The 18,808-nt window shown below is 33.7% G+C and overlaps 1 protein-coding gene across 2 annotated transcripts in view; it reads left to right on the forward strand.

The window, feature by feature from the left end:
• The window catches only part of LOC126740858 (GPI mannosyltransferase 4), a 28,657-nt gene extending 11,849 nt beyond the window's left edge, over nt 1-16,808 (forward strand). The window contains exons 3-4 of one of the 2 annotated variants that reach the window (XR_007662016.1): nt 2,779-7,024; nt 7,086-16,808. Coding sequence is in view for 1 of the 2 variants with exons in the window: in XM_050447027.1 (XP_050302984.1) it covers nt 2,779-3,673 (895 nt within the window). In the remaining variant the exon portion in view is untranslated. Of the gene's footprint in view, nt 1-2,778 lie in introns of both variants that reach the window. The other variant, XM_050447027.1, reaches the window with a different exon arrangement.
• The last annotated feature ends 2,000 nt before the right edge of the window (nt 16,809-18,808 follow it).

An 18,808-nucleotide genomic window follows, 5' to 3' on the forward strand; every position in this document is an offset into this window, starting at 1 on the left:
TTTCGAATAACCGTTCTCGGTTTTTAAAAACCGTATTTGTTTTTTCGGTTTTAAAACGAAGTTTTCTAATAAACCGGTTTTTTTAACCAGGTACTGCGACAACCGTTTTTTTTTAAAAACCGGTTTACCGGTTTCGATTTTGGCGGGTTTTTGCCAGCCCCAATAGTTAGTACGGTGGATTGGGTAATTAAAGCTATCAGTGGCCCTAGCTGTTCTTAGTGGAGCATGAATATTGATTTTTTGAGGTAGCTCTGAAGCTCCAGATTTCTCATGTAGAATTTAGTAAAAAGTAATAAGATCCCTCCTCTTATGGCGGATAGTGATGGGAGCCATATGTAGCATATCAACTATATCTGCATCATTGTAATTATCCAAGATATTCAATTTATACGCAATTTGTTTTAAAAATTTGTGTTCAACTAGTTAAAGAGCATCAATATGTACCCCATAGAAAGGAGACCACTCACAGGAGGCATACTCCAGATTAGAACGGACCAGGGCACAGTAGAGTATTTTCAAAGCGGCAATATTTGTAAAGTTTTGAGTACATCTCCTAACAAAACCAAGCATCCGAAAAGTTGATAACACTATCTAAGTGATGAGAAAATTCTAAGCTTATATCGAAAGTGACACCCAAATCCTTAAAAAGAAGAGCTCTTTCAAGGGTATAGCGACCGATCTTGTAGTCGAAATTAATAGTATTTCTAGAACGACAAAGGGTCATTATTTTACATTTAGCTGGATTAAGTTCGATGCCATTTCCTTCACACTAAACTACCAAATTATTTAGATCATATTGTCATTTGTTGCATCATCAGGGGACTTGATTATAAAAATCGATTTCAGATCATCGGCAAACAACAAAAATAGGCAGCTAGTGCAACATTCATCTATATCGTTGATTAAAAATATTATTATGAAAATGTAAATACGTTAACTATTCTCCTAGTTTTTGTACTATTTTATTAGTATTCTGTAGTTAAAGTTGATTCGTAGGATTTATTTAGGGTTTTACTTACGTTTGGTTTATTATTTTTATCTATAGCGTTTAGTTTTTAAGTAGTTCATCTTGTTCGAGAGCCCTATTTTGGCCCCAATTTAGGTTATATTATTGTAAATCCTCGTAGTTTTAATTTTCTAGAATTTGTATACTTGCTTGCTTTACCTGTCAGTATTCTCCTAAAATTATTGGTCTCTTTCGGCAAAAACAATAAAGATAATTCTAAATATTTCGAAACTGTTCCATCGGGTTTTAAAAAGGACGCGCTTCGTGACATTTCATTCAGTTTTAATTGTTTAATCAGTTTTTACCTTGGAGACAATTAAACGACAGTCAAGGCCAGTTAGGTTAGTGTTTTTGACGTTGACAATAAAAGTGTGTTCCCGAATTTCGTTACAATATTAAAAAGAAGTGGCCTGAGATGAGAACCTTAAGGCACTCCAGATGGAACCTGAATAGTTTTAGAAAGAAAATTGCATATTTTAACAATCAGTCTACGATCAGATAAATAGCTCTTGAACCATTATAATAAAGGTTCATCAATACCAATCATTTTTAGTTTATGCAACAAAATATTGTGAGGTACCTTGTCAAATGCCTTTAAGAAATCTGTGTATATTGTATCCACTTGATATCACTTCTTCGAGGCATCCAACAAAAAGTCCACCTGAGTAAGAAGATGCGTGGATTTGCGTGGTCTAAATCCAAACTGCTGATCAGTTAGTAGAGGTTCAAGAAGGGGGTGATGATGTCACATAATAAGCTTTCAAAAACTTTGGGAACTGCACTGAGTATAGTAACAGGACGATAGTTGGTAGCACTGGTTTTATCGCCCGACTTACGAATAGATTCTTTTGAAAGCTAGCAATAATCCCAAATGCAAAGAACTTAAAATTAGTGAGGATGTTAAAGTACCTTTAAATAGAATTCAAATCGTCCTCATTTTGTACACCCCGATTTTTTATATAAACATTGCCATATTAAATCCACACATTTTGTTTAGAAAACCGACCCAATGCAGTTTTAAACACCGTTTGTATCATTTTAGTCAAGCCCTCTTTTACCATAATCCCCTTTTAAGTACCTATAACTTGCATTTTGGATCGCAGAAAATTTGATACCGAATGCTGTAATTTAGAATCGTTTTCATCTCTGGGACATTGTAGGCCAAAAATGCCAAAAATGTTCAGGCGCCTAGAGTGCTGTTCCTGGGCATCCATCATGCGCAGCAAGTCTTTGTTTTTGTTGCGCAGATCTGATATCTCCCCCTTGGCTGAAGAAAGTTCGTTTTCCATAATGGTTAGCTTTTTAGCAAACTTTTCCTCTATTTTCTTAAAAACACCATCAACCAACCTTTCATAGAATTCACCGCTGCTTGCTTCCTCGGCAAAAATCTATCGAATAGCTTCGAGATTCGAACGGCTCAGCACCATGTTTCGAATGAGAATTGTGCACAAGATACTTAATACACTAAACTTAAGGATTTTTATGCTCATAGTTGTATCACAAGTAGAGCTACAAATATAAAGCTTTACACGTAAAAACAAACTAAAATTGAGGCCAGAGCAACACAAATGTGTCTAGCTGCCAAGCGCTATCTACGTTGATAGTAATGCTAATGCCAATAATGTAAATAATGCTAATGCCATTACTGAATAAAGTACAATAGCAAAATATCAGTAAAAAGTCTAAGTCCTAATCGGCTCGATACCAGAAATTTCTTGAAAAAATTTTGATGTAAAATCCATGTCAATATTAATGTTTAAATATTTTTTTAGGATCTGTCAAAAAAAATTTCAAATGCTGCCATCAATACGAAGCATAAAACTTCTTATGACAACATCTTTTATAGTCCCAGTTTTCATACTATCAATATTTCCGCATCAAGAATCGAGATTTTTGATCCCGATTTTACTTCCTTTGGTTTACTTACATAGTGAAAGTATTTTACCGGAGCCAGACAATATCTTGGTGCAGGTGCCTAGAGGATCAATCGAGGAAAAGCGCAAACATACCGTTGTTAAAAAAACTTCTAAAGCGTTTAAGATGTATTTGTTTTTCAACTTTATATTATTGGGCGTTCTCGGGTTCCTGCATCAAGGCGGCGTATACGAAGCGCTAAACTACTTACATAAAGATATGAAATTCGCATCAAGAAATACCGAATTTCATATACTAACTAGTTATATGTACTCGATGCCACATTCATTTTTGTTGCAAAAGTCTCCGGACAAAGTGTTTTCTAACAATAAAGTAAAATATGCGGTAAAGAAGAGAGTTTTTCTGTATGAAATGGGATTTCAAGAGTTTGACCCTGTGGTTGAAGAATTAAAAACTATAATTACAGCCAAAGAAATATTGGAGAGGAACATAAATCATAAAACAAATTATAAAATTTATATATTTATACCTTACTCAAAAATCCAGGAAGCTTTTACAGCTTTTTTTAAACATCGGATAGATGCAAGGCTTATTGACAAGCTTTGGCCGCATTTTACCACAGAGAGCATTCCTGATTTAGCTCACGCTTTCTTTTACCCCAGCCAGCTCGATCAAGCAGCTGGATTTGACTATTTAACGAAACTGTGTGAGGTGTTTGAACTTTATTTGTATGAATTAAGCTTTAATAATCATACTAAAATATTAATTAAGGAGAGATTTTTAGAGTATTAGTAAGTTATAAGGGTCTGTCTGGTCAATTCAGGTCTTGGGTGCGGAAATTAATGTATTAACTTGTAAGAACAAGTCCAAGTTTAAATGAGGACGATAGTGTTTGCCCTACTTTCTTTCTAATAACTAAAGTTTGACCCCAATTAAAAGTATTTTGTGCGAGTTTTGTCAAAAATACATTTTTCCTTTCATCAGGCCGCGTAAAGGTGGCCACAGACTGGTGTATATATGTGTCATACACGAATGTTAATACATGTACCGTCAATGCGGGTGACTTGATAACAATTTTGACATGTTCATCCCTCTACGAGACAGAATAAAAAATTATTGGTTTGCAAAAAAATATGGAAAACTTGCACATAAGTTTGGGGAATATATACATCGGAAAAAAACTTTTAAATTTCGTTTAGTTTAAAAAAAAAAAAATAATAATAAACCGAAAATTTTAAGTCACCCGCAATACGGGTGTCTTGAAAAATGGGATTTAAAGTTGTTTAAAATGAAAGTCACCCGCTCTAAAGGGTGTATCGAAACAAAATTAGTTAATTAAAATTAATTTCTTTGGTTGTACCAATTATAAAACATTATTTTATATAAAAAATATAAACTAAATATAGCTTAAACACTATTCTAATTTAACATTGTTTAAAAAAAAAAAATTTAGTGCTTAACTCTTTAGGACGCTCAAACTTCCTGATCACATGCTCCATAGTAATGTCACTAATATCTGGCTTAAGGGGAAAAACAAAGGCATCTTTGATTTTTTTCAGAAGGCCTAAGAAATGAGCAATGTATAAATCTTTGGTCTACTTCCATTACTTTTGCCAGATATCTTTGTTGCTTTTTCTTTAATGTATAGTAAACTCTACCAAGATGAAGTCCCCTTCTACCAAGTTGTCTAGAGCGATTTGCGCTTTCTCGACTTTTTGTAAGTTTTCCGAGTTAATGTAATTTTTTTCTTGCACTGGGTTTACAAAGCAGGGCAGCTCAATATCTTCAAGTTCCTCTGATCCTTTATTTGACAATATATCTTCTTCTGGCTCGATTATAGTTTCTTTTTCCGATTCCGAAGAACTTGAAATCTTTTGATCTGTAACGCTTTCTCCGGGCGCCACTACCAATTTCTTACGGTTGATTTGTTTGACTCGCGGTTCTTTAAATCTGGATTCCTTAAAAAGAGATGTAACTGACTCTGCAACTAATGATGTAACACCATTATTGGCGTCAGTCTCATTGTCGTCTGGGACTTTAACAAGGACCTTTTCTCGGTTAAGCGGATATAAACCTGTAGCCTCAAATCCAGATTTGATATTTTTTACCAACTGTGAGAGCAATCGATTTGATTGTCCTGTTCAGAACTCGGGGAAAATGATCTTTCTGTAGCACACCTGGATTTGACATTTTCCATTTTTTTAGCTGCTCTCGCCAGGCATCTTGTTTGGTCTGAAACAGGACACGTCAAGGGGTTGTGTCAAATGGGTACTGTTTGCTGGTAAGAAAATGAATCTAATATTTTCTTCCTTGCATTTTTTTATTACAGCCTCTGACAAATGACTTGCTAGATTGTCCCCAATGATAGCTTTTGGGCAATCTAGACGTCTATAATAAGGAACAATGATCTTGAAGAACCAATCCTCAAACAAACTTTGATCGAACCACCCAGACTTGCTGCGGTTGTAAATACAACCTTCAGGACCACTTTGAGTCCAAGTGGACCACAAATTTTCAGATTTGTAGACAACGTATTGAGTTAACAAAAGTCCAGCCGCTGTTACAGAGAACATGACTGAGTGGGCAGACTTGGTGGAATCACAAACTTTCTCTGCGTGCTTCATGGTTCTTCGTATAACAACTTTAGGCCTTCCGGGATCATCAACAAAATTTGTTTCGTCATAGTTTATTAAATTCTCTGGTGGTACGTCTTTGAGAGAAACTCCCAATTTATCAAAATATTCATATAAAACTTTTCCTGAGACACCTGCCCTAGATCTTTTTATATTTTCAGCCAAACGCACCTTTAATACATCTTTATGCCTTGTAAGAAAGTCCGTGCACCAATCTTTTCCAGGTATGTTATTAGAAAACTTGGTCACCTGTTTGCCGGCTCGATCCAAGTAGTTTTTAACTAATAATTTTATATCCTCCTTCTTATATGGATAGTCCCATACTGCCGCCGTAACAACAGCTGCTACAATGGCATTTTCTTCTCTTTTACTTAAAACAGGTTGTCCTCCAAACTTTTTCTTTCTTTATTCTTAATCTTCCTCCATAGGGTCACCAAAGGAATGTTATATATTTGAGAAGCCTCGGAATAGGACATCCCATCTCTAATTGCGGCTAGAGCACTTTCTAGGTTGTCAATTGTATAATTCACATATCGCCGTCCGCCAATTTTGTTCTTATATTTCTGTGGCATGATTTTTCAAGTCACCCTAAACATATAACCAAAAGTTAAACAAATTTAAAAAAAAAGTGAAACAATTTTTTAAAGCAAAACTGTGATGACCACTTCAAAAAAAACTATTTTTTCCATCTAATATTAAAAATTCATACCTTTGTCTGAATTCCAACTATGGCTCAGAAGTAAAAGTTCTAGAAGTTTACAAAATCAACAATTTTAATTAGATACTTTGACCTACGGCTCGGCACACTAATTCAGAATGGCGCGACAAGTTTTAGCCTAAAAGTAAACAAAGGTCAAATGCGCGGTCAAATGCGGTACCAAGGTCAAATGCGCGGCAGTTCTTATGTGCATTTAGGTAATAACTTAAATATCCGTCCGACCGCGTAAATTTTTTCACTTCACCCTCTGATTATAAGTCACCCACTTTGACGGTATGTCATATATGTACGGCGTTGCACTGTTGTCCCTAGACAATGTTACTTGGGTGTAGTAAACAAGTAGTTTCATTGTAAACGATGAGTGATGAAGACGAGTTCATGTTTTTATCAGTTAAAAAACAGCATCAAGCACGTACCAAGTGGGCGAAGCAATGGCTTTTAAAGCGACAAGATTTTATACATATAAATTTACTGGAAGAATTACGCCTACAACCTGATGTTTGGAGAAACTATCTGAAGATGGATGAAGCTAGCTACGTGATGTTGCTTAAGTAAGTTATTAAGTAAGCGTTACTTAGTAACGCTGCTGATTGAGAAGGAGGACACAATGCTGAGGTCTGCTATATTACCTCATGAACGATTAACTGCCACACTCTGCTATCTAGCTACTAGGAGGAATTTCGAAGATTTAAAGTTTTCAACAATAGTTTCTCCTGAGTCGTTAGGCAAAATAATTCCAGCGGCCTGCTATGCCATATTTCAAGTTTTAAGAAACTATATGACTATATGAAGGTAAGAAAATAAATATAATTTAAATTTATGTTTTACAAAATTAAATAGAATATTCCTTTAGTCGTGTCATCACGGTCAACGGAACAGAACTCGTATTTTAAGATAAGTACTTAAATTGGATTAATTAATGCAGATGTTTGGTTTCTAAAATCTTGCAAACGTCTTTCAGTTTTTCTAAAGTTTATTGATGTATCTTTGGCAAGTAAATCTCAATTTGCCAAAAAGGCTGAAGTTTTTGCTAAGCAAAAATGGCTAGATTCAGAAATCAAACATTTATATAGTAAACATAGAAGCATACATACGAGTACTTTTTAAAAAATTTACTTTTAGACAAACTGATTTAGAGTATCAAGCATGGGGCAATTTTCAAAGAAATATGTTTGAGGTTATTAACCACAAATTTATTAGCAAATTTTCTTCACTAAACAAAAAACTAAAAAAGTTAGTCAGTGCGAAGGATAAACCACAAAAGGAAAAACTCATTAATATCGTTGAAAATCAATCCTCTCAGTCATTTAACCCGTTTTTTCCCAAGTTTAAATAAATTAAAATTACCTGTTATGCCCGAGTTTTGCAAAAAACTTTTGAAAATTATATTTTTAGAAAAAAATCAAATTAACTAATTATATTTTTCTGTGGAAATTTGTTTTTTTGTTTCTAAATACTTTTTTTTTCTTAAATTGATGTTCCATTTTTGGAAAACTGGGAACACATGGGTGCATTAAAACCAACTTTAATCTTTAAGAACAAAAGTCAAGTTTAATTTAAAAAATCATAAAATAATTATTAAGTGGACACATGATAGTCTTTAAAACAAACCTCATGTAAATTGTGGTTACATTTCTCACACATCTTAGTCGAGTTTTTGTGACATAGTGCGCACCTATTCTGTTTTGTGGCTGGAATAATCCAATGATTCAAACCATCGTACCTAATTTCATTATGGTTTCGAGCCTCTAACGGCTTTGATGTTTTAGGGCGCCGGGCACGAGTCCAAGCGAAATGCGAAAAGACTCCACCAGGATTTCTTGGAACGAACCCCAATTCTATAGTTGTGTATATTTTGATCCATTACATCCGGTCCACTCCACCCATATATTTATTGTATTGCCCGACTACAAAAGGCTGAGGAACCAGGCATTTTTTTCTCACTGGAAATCCACCGACTAACGTGACCAACAGGATTCACCGCATCGCAACTACTTACAATTAGAACAGGACGGTTATCATTCCATAAGGTAACTGTTATTTGAGAATTAGCGTCTGTAGAATAATCAAAGCTGCCTCTTGTACCCTTTTTTTCTTGCATTTTATTGCGCAAAGGACAATTCTCTAATCTATTCCCGTTGACTGTACCTGAATATCCTACTCCGATCTTCTGGAGCGAATTGACTAATTTTAGGGAGGAAAAATATCTGTCGCCATAAATTTTAAATGGGACATTTTTTGGGAGATTCTCCAAAAGGGTCATCACTACAGATCCTCCTAATCCTAGGTCCATGTAGCGCCTATTTGCTTGTTTACCTTGATAGGGATTAAATTGTATTAGGTACCCAGATTTTTCACACAAGGACCATATTTTATAGCCGTATCTAATAGGTTTACCTTTTATGTACTGCTTCGCTCCATGCCTTCCGAAATATGGTACCATACTTTCATCAATAGACAGTTTTTCGTTAAGCGGAGCATAAGACAAAAATCGCTCATTCATCATGTTGAAAAGTGGTTGCAACTTCGCAAATTTATTGTCTTGTTCTAAATCATTATTATCAGCACAATGCGCAAATTTTTTTAACAATTCAAACCGATTTTTTTGCATTGCGTTTGCTACTAATGGATTGTATGTATCAGTATCCACCTCCCAAAGCATACGCCATCTTGGAACTTGTAAATGCCCGGATAAATATAAAATACCAATAAAGCATTTTAGTTCTCCTTCATCAGTACTAAAATTATGATTGCCTTTTTGTCTAAGAGAACAAATTAAACATTTCTACTGAATAATTACATATTTCCATATCAAAAAATGATTCAAAGCACGCAAAGCATGTGGAAATATGTCGACATTTGCGCCAGGCTCTTTCGGAGAAACAAATTGTGGGAAGGAGTTATTCAATTTCACTTTTTTTCAGCTTCTTTCTAAATTTGTTCTGTTTATATTAGCTTGGGTTACCAAGCGAGCTAAAGGTATATTATCACTATCGTCGCTTGCATTATCATCAGATAATTCAGGAGTTATCGTTTAGGATAGAATGGCCTGAGGTTCCTAGTTGCGAATCGATTGCGAAGATTTCCTCAATATTTTTTTATCCTGATCATTATTTCCAATGTAAACTACTCCATTAATGTTCTTTATTTTAGCACAAGCTTCTGACTGCATTTGACGACCACTAAGGTGATTTACATTAGCTGAAGGAACTTCATCATCATCAGAATCCTCTTCAGAATCCCTTCCATCGTTTGGAGTTGTGATAAAAACATCTGCAGCCCAAAACTGCTCATCTTCAACTAAATCAATTAGTTCTTGGGTCGTGTAATACCTACAATAAAAATAAAAAATTATGTCTCCGTTTGTTCCCAGTGTTCCAATATAGGAACAACCTAAAATGATCAAATCATTTAGTAACTTTCAATAATATTCGTATTGGGTATATAAAATATCTTGAATTACATCACTTATAATAAATTCTTTGCAGTAGAACAATTTAATTATCAAAACTATAAAAATTATACTTACTTTTTTAACGCAATATTGTAAACATAAAAAAAAATCAGTAATTAACACACTAAATGCGGAAAATTTTCAAAAACGCACATCAAACCTTCTCTTATGCTAGCCAGAACGACACTAACACGACCGCGCGACGGAAAGATAGTTAAGAGCACGCTTCTCAGAAAAGAGAGGGGGACAACGTGGTCATTCCGATTTTGGAACACCGGGACAATAATGACATTTCCAATATCGGAACTCTGAGAAAAAACGGGTTAATGAGAAAGAACTTGATGTTCTCAATAAGGGTTTACATTTTGCACCAGTTTGAAATTGCAAAAACAACCTAAAGGAGATTGTAGTAAGTGTTGAATCATCAATTCAGTACTTGCCAGAACCTTCGAAAGGTTTTGCTAGAAAAACGATTCGCAACCAAATTACAAAGAATCTTACCAAATCAAAAAAACACATCGGGTTCTAATATTGTTTAACGACTAAGAGAAAAAGATTGTTTCTATTTAAAAGCTGACAAGGGAAACAAAGTTGTTATTTTAAACAAACCAAAATATTTTTAATGAGTTGATGATCTTATTGAATATGGCCCATATAAAAAAATTTCTAAAAAGCCCTTTATCAAAAATGATTTCGCAGGTTAAGACAGCGTTAACTGACTGCAAAAACCTTGTTTTCTCTTCAGAAAAATGCAAGTTACAACTTTCGAACCCAACAATTCTAAAATTATATTGTTTACCAAAGATTCATAAACCTGGCAATAAAACGAGACCAATTGTCTCCACTATAGGATCTCCAACTTTTTAAAGTTTTTAGTAAAGCAGTTTGAGATATTAAAATTACCTTATTAATGTTTTTCAGTCAAAAACAGCCAACAGTTTATTTCAAAAGTCAATAATTGAATTCTAAATGAAAATAAAATTCTTGTTTCTTTCGATGTATCTTCTTTGTTCCCAGGCACTCCTATACCAGAAACTTTGGAATATCTGATTGAACGTCTGGAAAGTAATGGTTTCGGTAATATCCAAGAAATAATTAAATTAACAAAACTTTGTATGTCACAAAATATTTTTCAATATAACAACTCATACAATAAATAAGTGGAAGGTACAGCTATGGGTAATTGCTTCTCTCCCTTCCTAGCAAAGATTTTAATGGACCATTTTGAGTTAAATGCAAAAAATACATTCCATTGCTTCCCACAAGTTTGGTTAAGATATGTTGATGATGTGTTTGCTGTGTTCGACAAAAGCAAATGCAACATTGATCATTTTGTAGAACAACATAAATAACTGTTTTCCATCTATTAAATTTACCTTCGAACAAGAAACAAATAACCAACTTCCATTCTTAGATACTCATGTCATCAAAAATAATAATAAGTTAGAATTTGATATTTGTAGAAAAGAAACAAATACTTTTAGATACATAACTAGTGACTCTAACCATTGTTTTCAACATAAAATGGCTAGCATGCATTTCTTGGTACATCGTTTGGTCTCATTTCCTTTAAGTAATAGCAGATTTGATAAAGAAAAAGCAAAAATTAAAATCATTTCTAGGGTCAATGGTTATTACGATAAGATTATTGATAAGCTGATTAGAAGACATCTTAAAGTTCTTTTTAAATCTTAAAAACTATACCAAATTTCAAAAAGATGAAAATAAGCAAACTTTTGTTGCAATACCATATGATCCTATCTTGACGAGAGGCTTTGATAGGGTTTTCAAAGACTTAGGTCTAAGAATGGTCTATCAAAGTTACGAAATCTTTTAGAAAACCCAAAAGATAAAGTAAAGACTGTATAAATTGATTGTAATAAAAAGTATATAGGACAAACCAGAAGATCAATCAATGTTAGATTTAAAGAACATGTAGCTTATGTGAAATATGACGGAGTTGAAAAGTGAAGTGTGGCTGAACATGTTTTGAACACTGGTCACTTTGTAGGAATAGACAACTTAAAATTACTTAAACCAGTTAATAACAATAGAAAACTAGATGCATACGAAAGTTTAGCAATATTAAAAATAAAAAAACATTCTTAGCAGGGATAAAGGTCCAATCCCTTATAGTCAATTATATAGTTTAGTTAGTGTTTTAAGATTCCACTCTATTAGTTACATCATTAGTATATAAGGAGATTTGTAAGTAGTTTTAGTTTAGTTTTAATCTTCTCCCGAAGATGCTAACATCGTTAGCGAAACACGTGTCGAGATTTAAATAAAGAGTTTTGGTTAGTGGTAAAACTGTCTCGTAATTTGAGTATATTCCGTGAAGAAAAAACAAAATAAATCAATAAAGTATTTTCCTGCCTATTATATTATAGATGAGTATGGTCACAAACAGATTGTCAATATAAAGAACCTTCTACATGACTGATTAGTCCTCTTTATTTGGTTGATAATTTCCAAAAAATGATTTAATTATATTTTCTAAATGGGGCTGAGATAAAACTTGTGCTGAAGTTGTATTGTTATTTGATTGTCAAATATTTAAACTAGGTTGCATTTCACGCAGTGAAGGTCCATAATGAATAAGTTATGGAATGTGGTAACTGGTATTTATCTTGCACGTAAGTATGGCATTGATTGGATTGATTAATAACGGAATTCCTGTTACTTGTGGTAGCTAACTGGGAATAAATTTGATTTCTTGAGCCATCAGTTGCCGATTTAATAATCCTGGTATATTTATCAATATTGTCCATTTCAGCTTTAAACAATAAATCGTTTATAAGCTTTTCTGTATAAAGCCTAGTTTCTTTTGATAACGTTCTTAATTTTGCTCCAACATTTTTTCCAAAAATATTACATGGATTATCCATATTAGTTGCACTAGTACGTAGCCTATTTCCAACCATAGTTATTACGACATCCTCTTTCTGATCACTTTTCCCTTTTTATTGTTTACGTGAACTTTTACTGGCAGTTGATGTAGGTGTAAAGTCTCTATCATGTATTGTTGTGCGAGAAGTTGTAGATGCATGCGATATTGGCCTTGGAGATGAAGTTTGATTTGACTCATCATCGTCTTGAGTTTCCTGCAATCGTAATAATAGTGGTTGTTTTTTTTCAGTTTCCTTCGACAGGGCATGAATGGTTACAAATTGCAAGTGACTTTGAAAAAAAATGTAATCTTGTTAGTTGTACAGGAGTAGTTGATGGAAAACACGTGAATATTATTCCGCCTGCTGGAAGTGGGTCATATTTTTATAACTATAAGGGGGCGCATAGCTTAGTATTACTGGCAGTAGTCAATGCTAATTTGGAATTTATTATGTGTGATAATAAATTCGGAAATAAATGGTCTCATATCTGATAAAGGAGTTATTGAATACAACCGTTTCTATAACAAACTTAAAAATGGCCAGTTGCGTTTACCGCCACCAACGAAACCACGAAATAGTAATACATTGCTGCCTTTTGTTTTTATTGCGGATAAAGCGTTTACACTTCGCTCGGACTTTTAAAAACCATTCAGTCAAAAAGAAGTAAATAACGAAAAAAACAATTTTAACTATCGACTATCGCGAGCAAGATGTAAGGTGGAAAATGCTTTTGGAATTTTATCAGATCGATTTAGAATTTTTCACACAAAGATTTCTGTTAACTTAGATGCAATTGACAAAATAGTTATGGCAACCTGTACAATACATTTGTACTGTACAATTTTTTAAGGCGGTGATATGCTACGGTATATTCGCCAGAATGTAATTTGTACAAAGAAAATATTGACTATAGGTCTATTGAATTGGACATACAATCAACTCATATGAATGATTTACGACAGGGCCATAACCGATGTCCATACAATGAAGCAAAAAATGTAAGGGAGCTGTTTATGAATTACTTTAATAATGAAGGTGCCCTAGAATGTAAACAACAAATTTTTTTTTGAAAACAATTTTATATTACTCAATAATATACATATTATTCTATTTATAATAAGTCTCTAAACAGTGCTTGTAGCTCTGGCCTCGAGATTAATACAAAAATTCACATATGAAACTAGTGTACACAATAATCATAGGTAGGTTATATTAATTAATTATAATTTAAAGTAAATTATAAATAAGGTATCTCATTACATAACTAATTTATACTAATTTTACAACTTGACTGATTAAATAGAAAAATATTCGTTGAGTTTTGTAACAAATGTTTTAAATATTTGAATATTTCTTAAATCATTAGGTAGCCTATTAAATGCTTTAGATGCAGAATACATTGGGCTATTCATTCCAATCATTGTTCTATTGTAACTAATATATAAATTTAATTGACCTCTGGTATTGCGTCTATGAACGTCGTTTGAGAATGTAAAATTTATATTGCATTTAATTTTTTTGTTTATAATTTTATATATGAGTTTACATTTTTCGAACTCCATTAACTGATTCAATTTAAAAACTTTAAGCTCCCTATATAGAAAATCTGTATTTGTAAGTATATTATATTGAAACAATATTTTAAGGACCTTATTTTGTAAAATTTGGATATTGTCAAATTTTGTTTTAGAACATGTTCCCCATATAGGCATCAAATATCTAAAGTGGGACAAAAAGAAAGCATTATAGATATTCATTTTTGTATTATTTGTTAGGTAGCTTCGGCTTTTATATATACAGGGTATCATAGAATTTATTTTGGATGTAATTTTGTTTATGTGAGTTTGCCAAGTCAATGCTTGATCAATATTTAAACCAAGATATTTAATGGAGGCAACTTTCTCTAGGCTAATTCCATTTATGTTTAGTTGAATATTATTTACTTGTTTGTTTTTTTGTTTAAACAGCATATATTTGGTTTTGTCGACATTTATTTTTAACCTGTTGTAAACTAGCCATTTAAAGTACAAGCTCAGATCAGCATTGATAAATTGCGCTAACTCCTCTTCATTTTCACCTTCATATACAAGGGCCGTATCATCTGCAAAAGTAAAATATCGAGCACGTAACCTGGCAAATTTTAGACTTAATACGTATAAAAGATATAATAAGGGTCCCAATACAGAGCCTTGAGGCACTCCATATTTATTCGAAAACAATTCACTAGCTACTCCCTCCCAGTAAACATATTGACTTCTATCTTGTAAGTAGGTTTGAATCAGTTTCAAAAAGAGTTTTCCAAATCCCATTAGCCTAAGCTTTTTTAATAAAATATCAAAACTTACTACATCAAAGGCTTTCTGTAAATCAATGAATACCACAACTACAATTTTTTTGCTATCTAGGGACTTTGAAATACAACTAATAAAGTCAAATGTTGCCGAAAGAGTACTGCTATTTTGAATAAAACCATACTGATGACTATCCAGCAATGTTTTTTTTTTTATGTACAAAAGACATTACTCTTTTTTTAATAATTTTTTCTATTATTTTTGATAAAGTATTAACAACAGTAATGGGTCTATAGTTATTCATTTGATCCTTATCGCCAGATTTAAATATGGGAGTAATTTTATTTTTTTTTAATTCATTGGGATACACACCAGTGTTAAAGACATTATTTATTAGTTTCGCTAATATATTTATAACATAATCTTTTAAATTAATTATGTCCAACACTGTTATGCCATCCTCGCCTGGAGAACAATTCCGCCTTAATCCCATGATGATTTCACAAACCTCATCACAATTTGTTGGTGAAACATTCAACATACTATCACAGTTAACTTCATCAAATATATTTTCGTCATCAATATGTTGAGTCTGGTTTACAAGTTTATTAACAATACTCTCTCCGACTTGGGAAAAATGTTTGTTTAAACAATTAACAATATCTTTTTTTTCTTTTATAATTGTTCCATTTAAGGTAAGAGAATTTATTTGAGTAGTGTTTGATTTATTTTTAAAAAACTTGTTTATAAATTGCCACTGTTTTTTTTGACTGCCGCCTGCATGTTCCCATTCTTTGCGAAAATACTGATTTTTTAATGCTTTTATTTTATTTGTTATTTTGTTTTTAATTGTACGAAATTCTTGATCATATAACGCACTACCAGGGTTTTTTATTTTTCGTTTGTATATAAAGTCGCGTTTTTTCATCATTTCTAGCACCTCCTCATTGATCCATGTATTATTTTCTCTTATCCTAAGTGATTTAATGCGTTGAGCTTCATTTTTTGATTTCTGGATCAAATCGGTCAGTTCCTGAAATGATGATATGCTTACATTTTGAATATTTTGTTTAAATTTATACACAAATTTTTTATAATCAATGCTGCTAATCATATATTTTATCTTTGGTTTATATTCTTTGGTGGCATAATTTATATAAAATAACAATTTCTTATGATCAGAAAAAGAACAAGAACTAACATTTAGGTTTTCGATTAAATTCGAGCTGCCCTCTGACAAAACATGATCTATAATAGTATGACTTCGCTCTGCAATGGTGGATTGATTAAAAATTATTGTATTAAAACAAATTTTATAAGATTAAAACAGTTTTAATCTTCTCTCGAAGATGCTAACGTTGTTAGTGGTAAAACTGTCTCGTAATTTTAGGATCACACCAAAGGTTCCAACCATAGGACTATTTAGAAATATGTTTAAATGTAATAAACTAGAAGATGAATTTAACTTTTACTTACCTCTCCTTCATCCTCGTTTCCTTGGTCACTTTTCTGTTCACTTTCCCAATCATTAATATTGTTGACTGATGTTCGAGGAACTTCTTGATCTTTGCGAAACAAAGTAAATCGTAATACCATATACGCGTCAGTAGATTTCATTGATTCATGCGCGTCGATGAATTCAACTAAAAACAGAAAACTTCTGCGACGCACATGCATGTTACAGTTTGCCCACACACTAGCGAGCACGAGCGTGTATGTCATACATGTATGACAGCCATATTCGTCAGTCTGTGGCCACTTTAAGTAATCGGTGAAGCACTACCGTTTACACTTAGGTATTTTGGCACCCAAGAAGGACATTGGCCAATCGTGTATATATTTTTTTATTATGTGATTGTGAAGAAACCTGCTTTTGCATCATTTAGAAGTTTTTATTGTTATTTTAAGTATTTTCATTAAAGGTTAGAAAAATGATCTGATTTTTGTCTTTTTTATTGGTATTCCTTTTTATTTATACTGCCCTGGTAATTCTAATGGCTGTACTGCTTGATTCTTAAACCCGAGAAAGAATGATTTTTTTTTGTTTTTTCCAAGCCACCTTGGTTTTGTAAAAACAAGATACAATTTATTCAACGAATACTATTAAAATGGAATTTGTTTTTATCTTACAAAAGGTAGTACACTACAGAGTAGAAAAATCATGCTTTTGACAGATACGCTTTTTTGATCTAACATATGTTATGGTTATTATACAAAATTCGGTGCACATATTTTCAGAGCGTAATATTAGAGTCAAAATAAGACTTTTTCCTAGAAACATTTCATATACACAGTATATGCACAGTATGGCATTTTGTACGAAACGTATGTTAAATTGATATTTACTTATCTTACCAGTACGTAGACCAGCTTTGTTCCTTATACCAAGTTTATACGAGCACCTTAAAGTGATTTAGTGGAAATCGCATAATTATAACATAACAATAATATAACGTACAACATATATAACAAATTGACTACCCAAGCGCAGAAATCATCGTCATGGGTGATTTTAACGTTCAAAATATCAACTGGCTGCGCTTCTGCAACAATAACGACGACGAAGGACGAGAAGCTGAGCTATTTGCCACCATATGCGGGCTTACGCAGCTTGTGGAGGAACCTACCAGAATCCCCGATCGAGACGGCGAGTTCGCGAGTCTCCTAGATCTGGTCTTGGCTTCAGACCCTGACTCGTACACTGTATCAGTACATGCCCCCCTAGGAACATCGGACCACAAATTGATAACAGTCTCTTGCCAGTTGGAGGTTAAAACGCAGGATCCTCCGATGCCGCGGAAGGTATGGCACTATAAATCAGCAGAATGGAACCATCTTCGGGAATTTTAACGCTCATTCCCTTGAAAAGAAGTCTGCTTTAGAACCAATAACATCTCAGAATGTGCAAACCAAATTACAGAAACGATCTTGGCAGGAATGGAAGCTTATATCCCTTTTTCTTCTAAATGCGGATCAAACAACAAGCAATGGTTCAACCTGAATTGCAAAAAGGCAGTAAACACTAAAAACGCAGCAATGGCGTCAACATCCTTCCATCGAAAATCGGAGGAACTTTTTAGCCTCCAGAAATAGCTGCAAGCGAATTATTGATGGATGCAAAGAGAGTCACAACAACAGGATCAAAAACAAACTGCTAAACTGCCCAACTGGAACAAGATCTTTCTGGTCGGTATCGAAAGCCGTTAGTCATGGATTTGCTAAGTCGGCCTTGCCACCCCTAACAGCAGATGATGGTTCTATCGCGGTAACAGCGTAAGGGAAAAAGCCAACTTACTGGGTAAACTCTTCGCGTCCAATTCTACTCTGCACTCGCAAGGCAAAACACCGCCATATTTGCCAAGGGTGAATTCATCGATGGGAGAAATTTCGTTTCCCCAACGAATTATAAATAAAATTCGTAAAAGCGTAGACACCAACAAAGCGTCTGGACCCGATGGAATTCCAGCCCTAATACTAAAGCGTTGTGTAGACGAATTGACTCGTCCCTTATGTAGACTGTTCACGGCATCGTATAAGCAGGGCCAATTTCCAACAAGTTGGAAAACTGCTCGAGTGCAAGCTGTACCCAAAAAGGGTAAGAAGACGATGCCCTCCAATTACCGCCCGATTCTACTAGTTCCAGTAATATCGAAGATAAGGAGAAAGCAGTCAACCAACAACTGTTAGGATATCTGGAATTATCTGGACTCATCAGCGATCATCAATACGGCTTCCGAAAGCTTAGATCCACCGGCGATCTTCTGGCTTACGTTACACACTTGTGGACGGAGGCCATGGAGAAGCACGGCGAGTCCCGCTCAGTCGCTCTTGATATTTCCAAGGCATTTGACAGAGTGTGGCATGAGAGACTACTAACCAAGCTTTCCTCAATCGGCATACAAAACTCATTATTGAATTGGATCAAAAGTTTTCTTCAACA

This window comes from Anthonomus grandis, chromosome 10 (assembly GCF_022605725.1).
Source record: "Anthonomus grandis grandis chromosome 10, icAntGran1.3, whole genome shotgun sequence".
Classification (NCBI taxonomy): domain Eukaryota; kingdom Metazoa; phylum Arthropoda; class Insecta; order Coleoptera; family Curculionidae; genus Anthonomus; species Anthonomus grandis.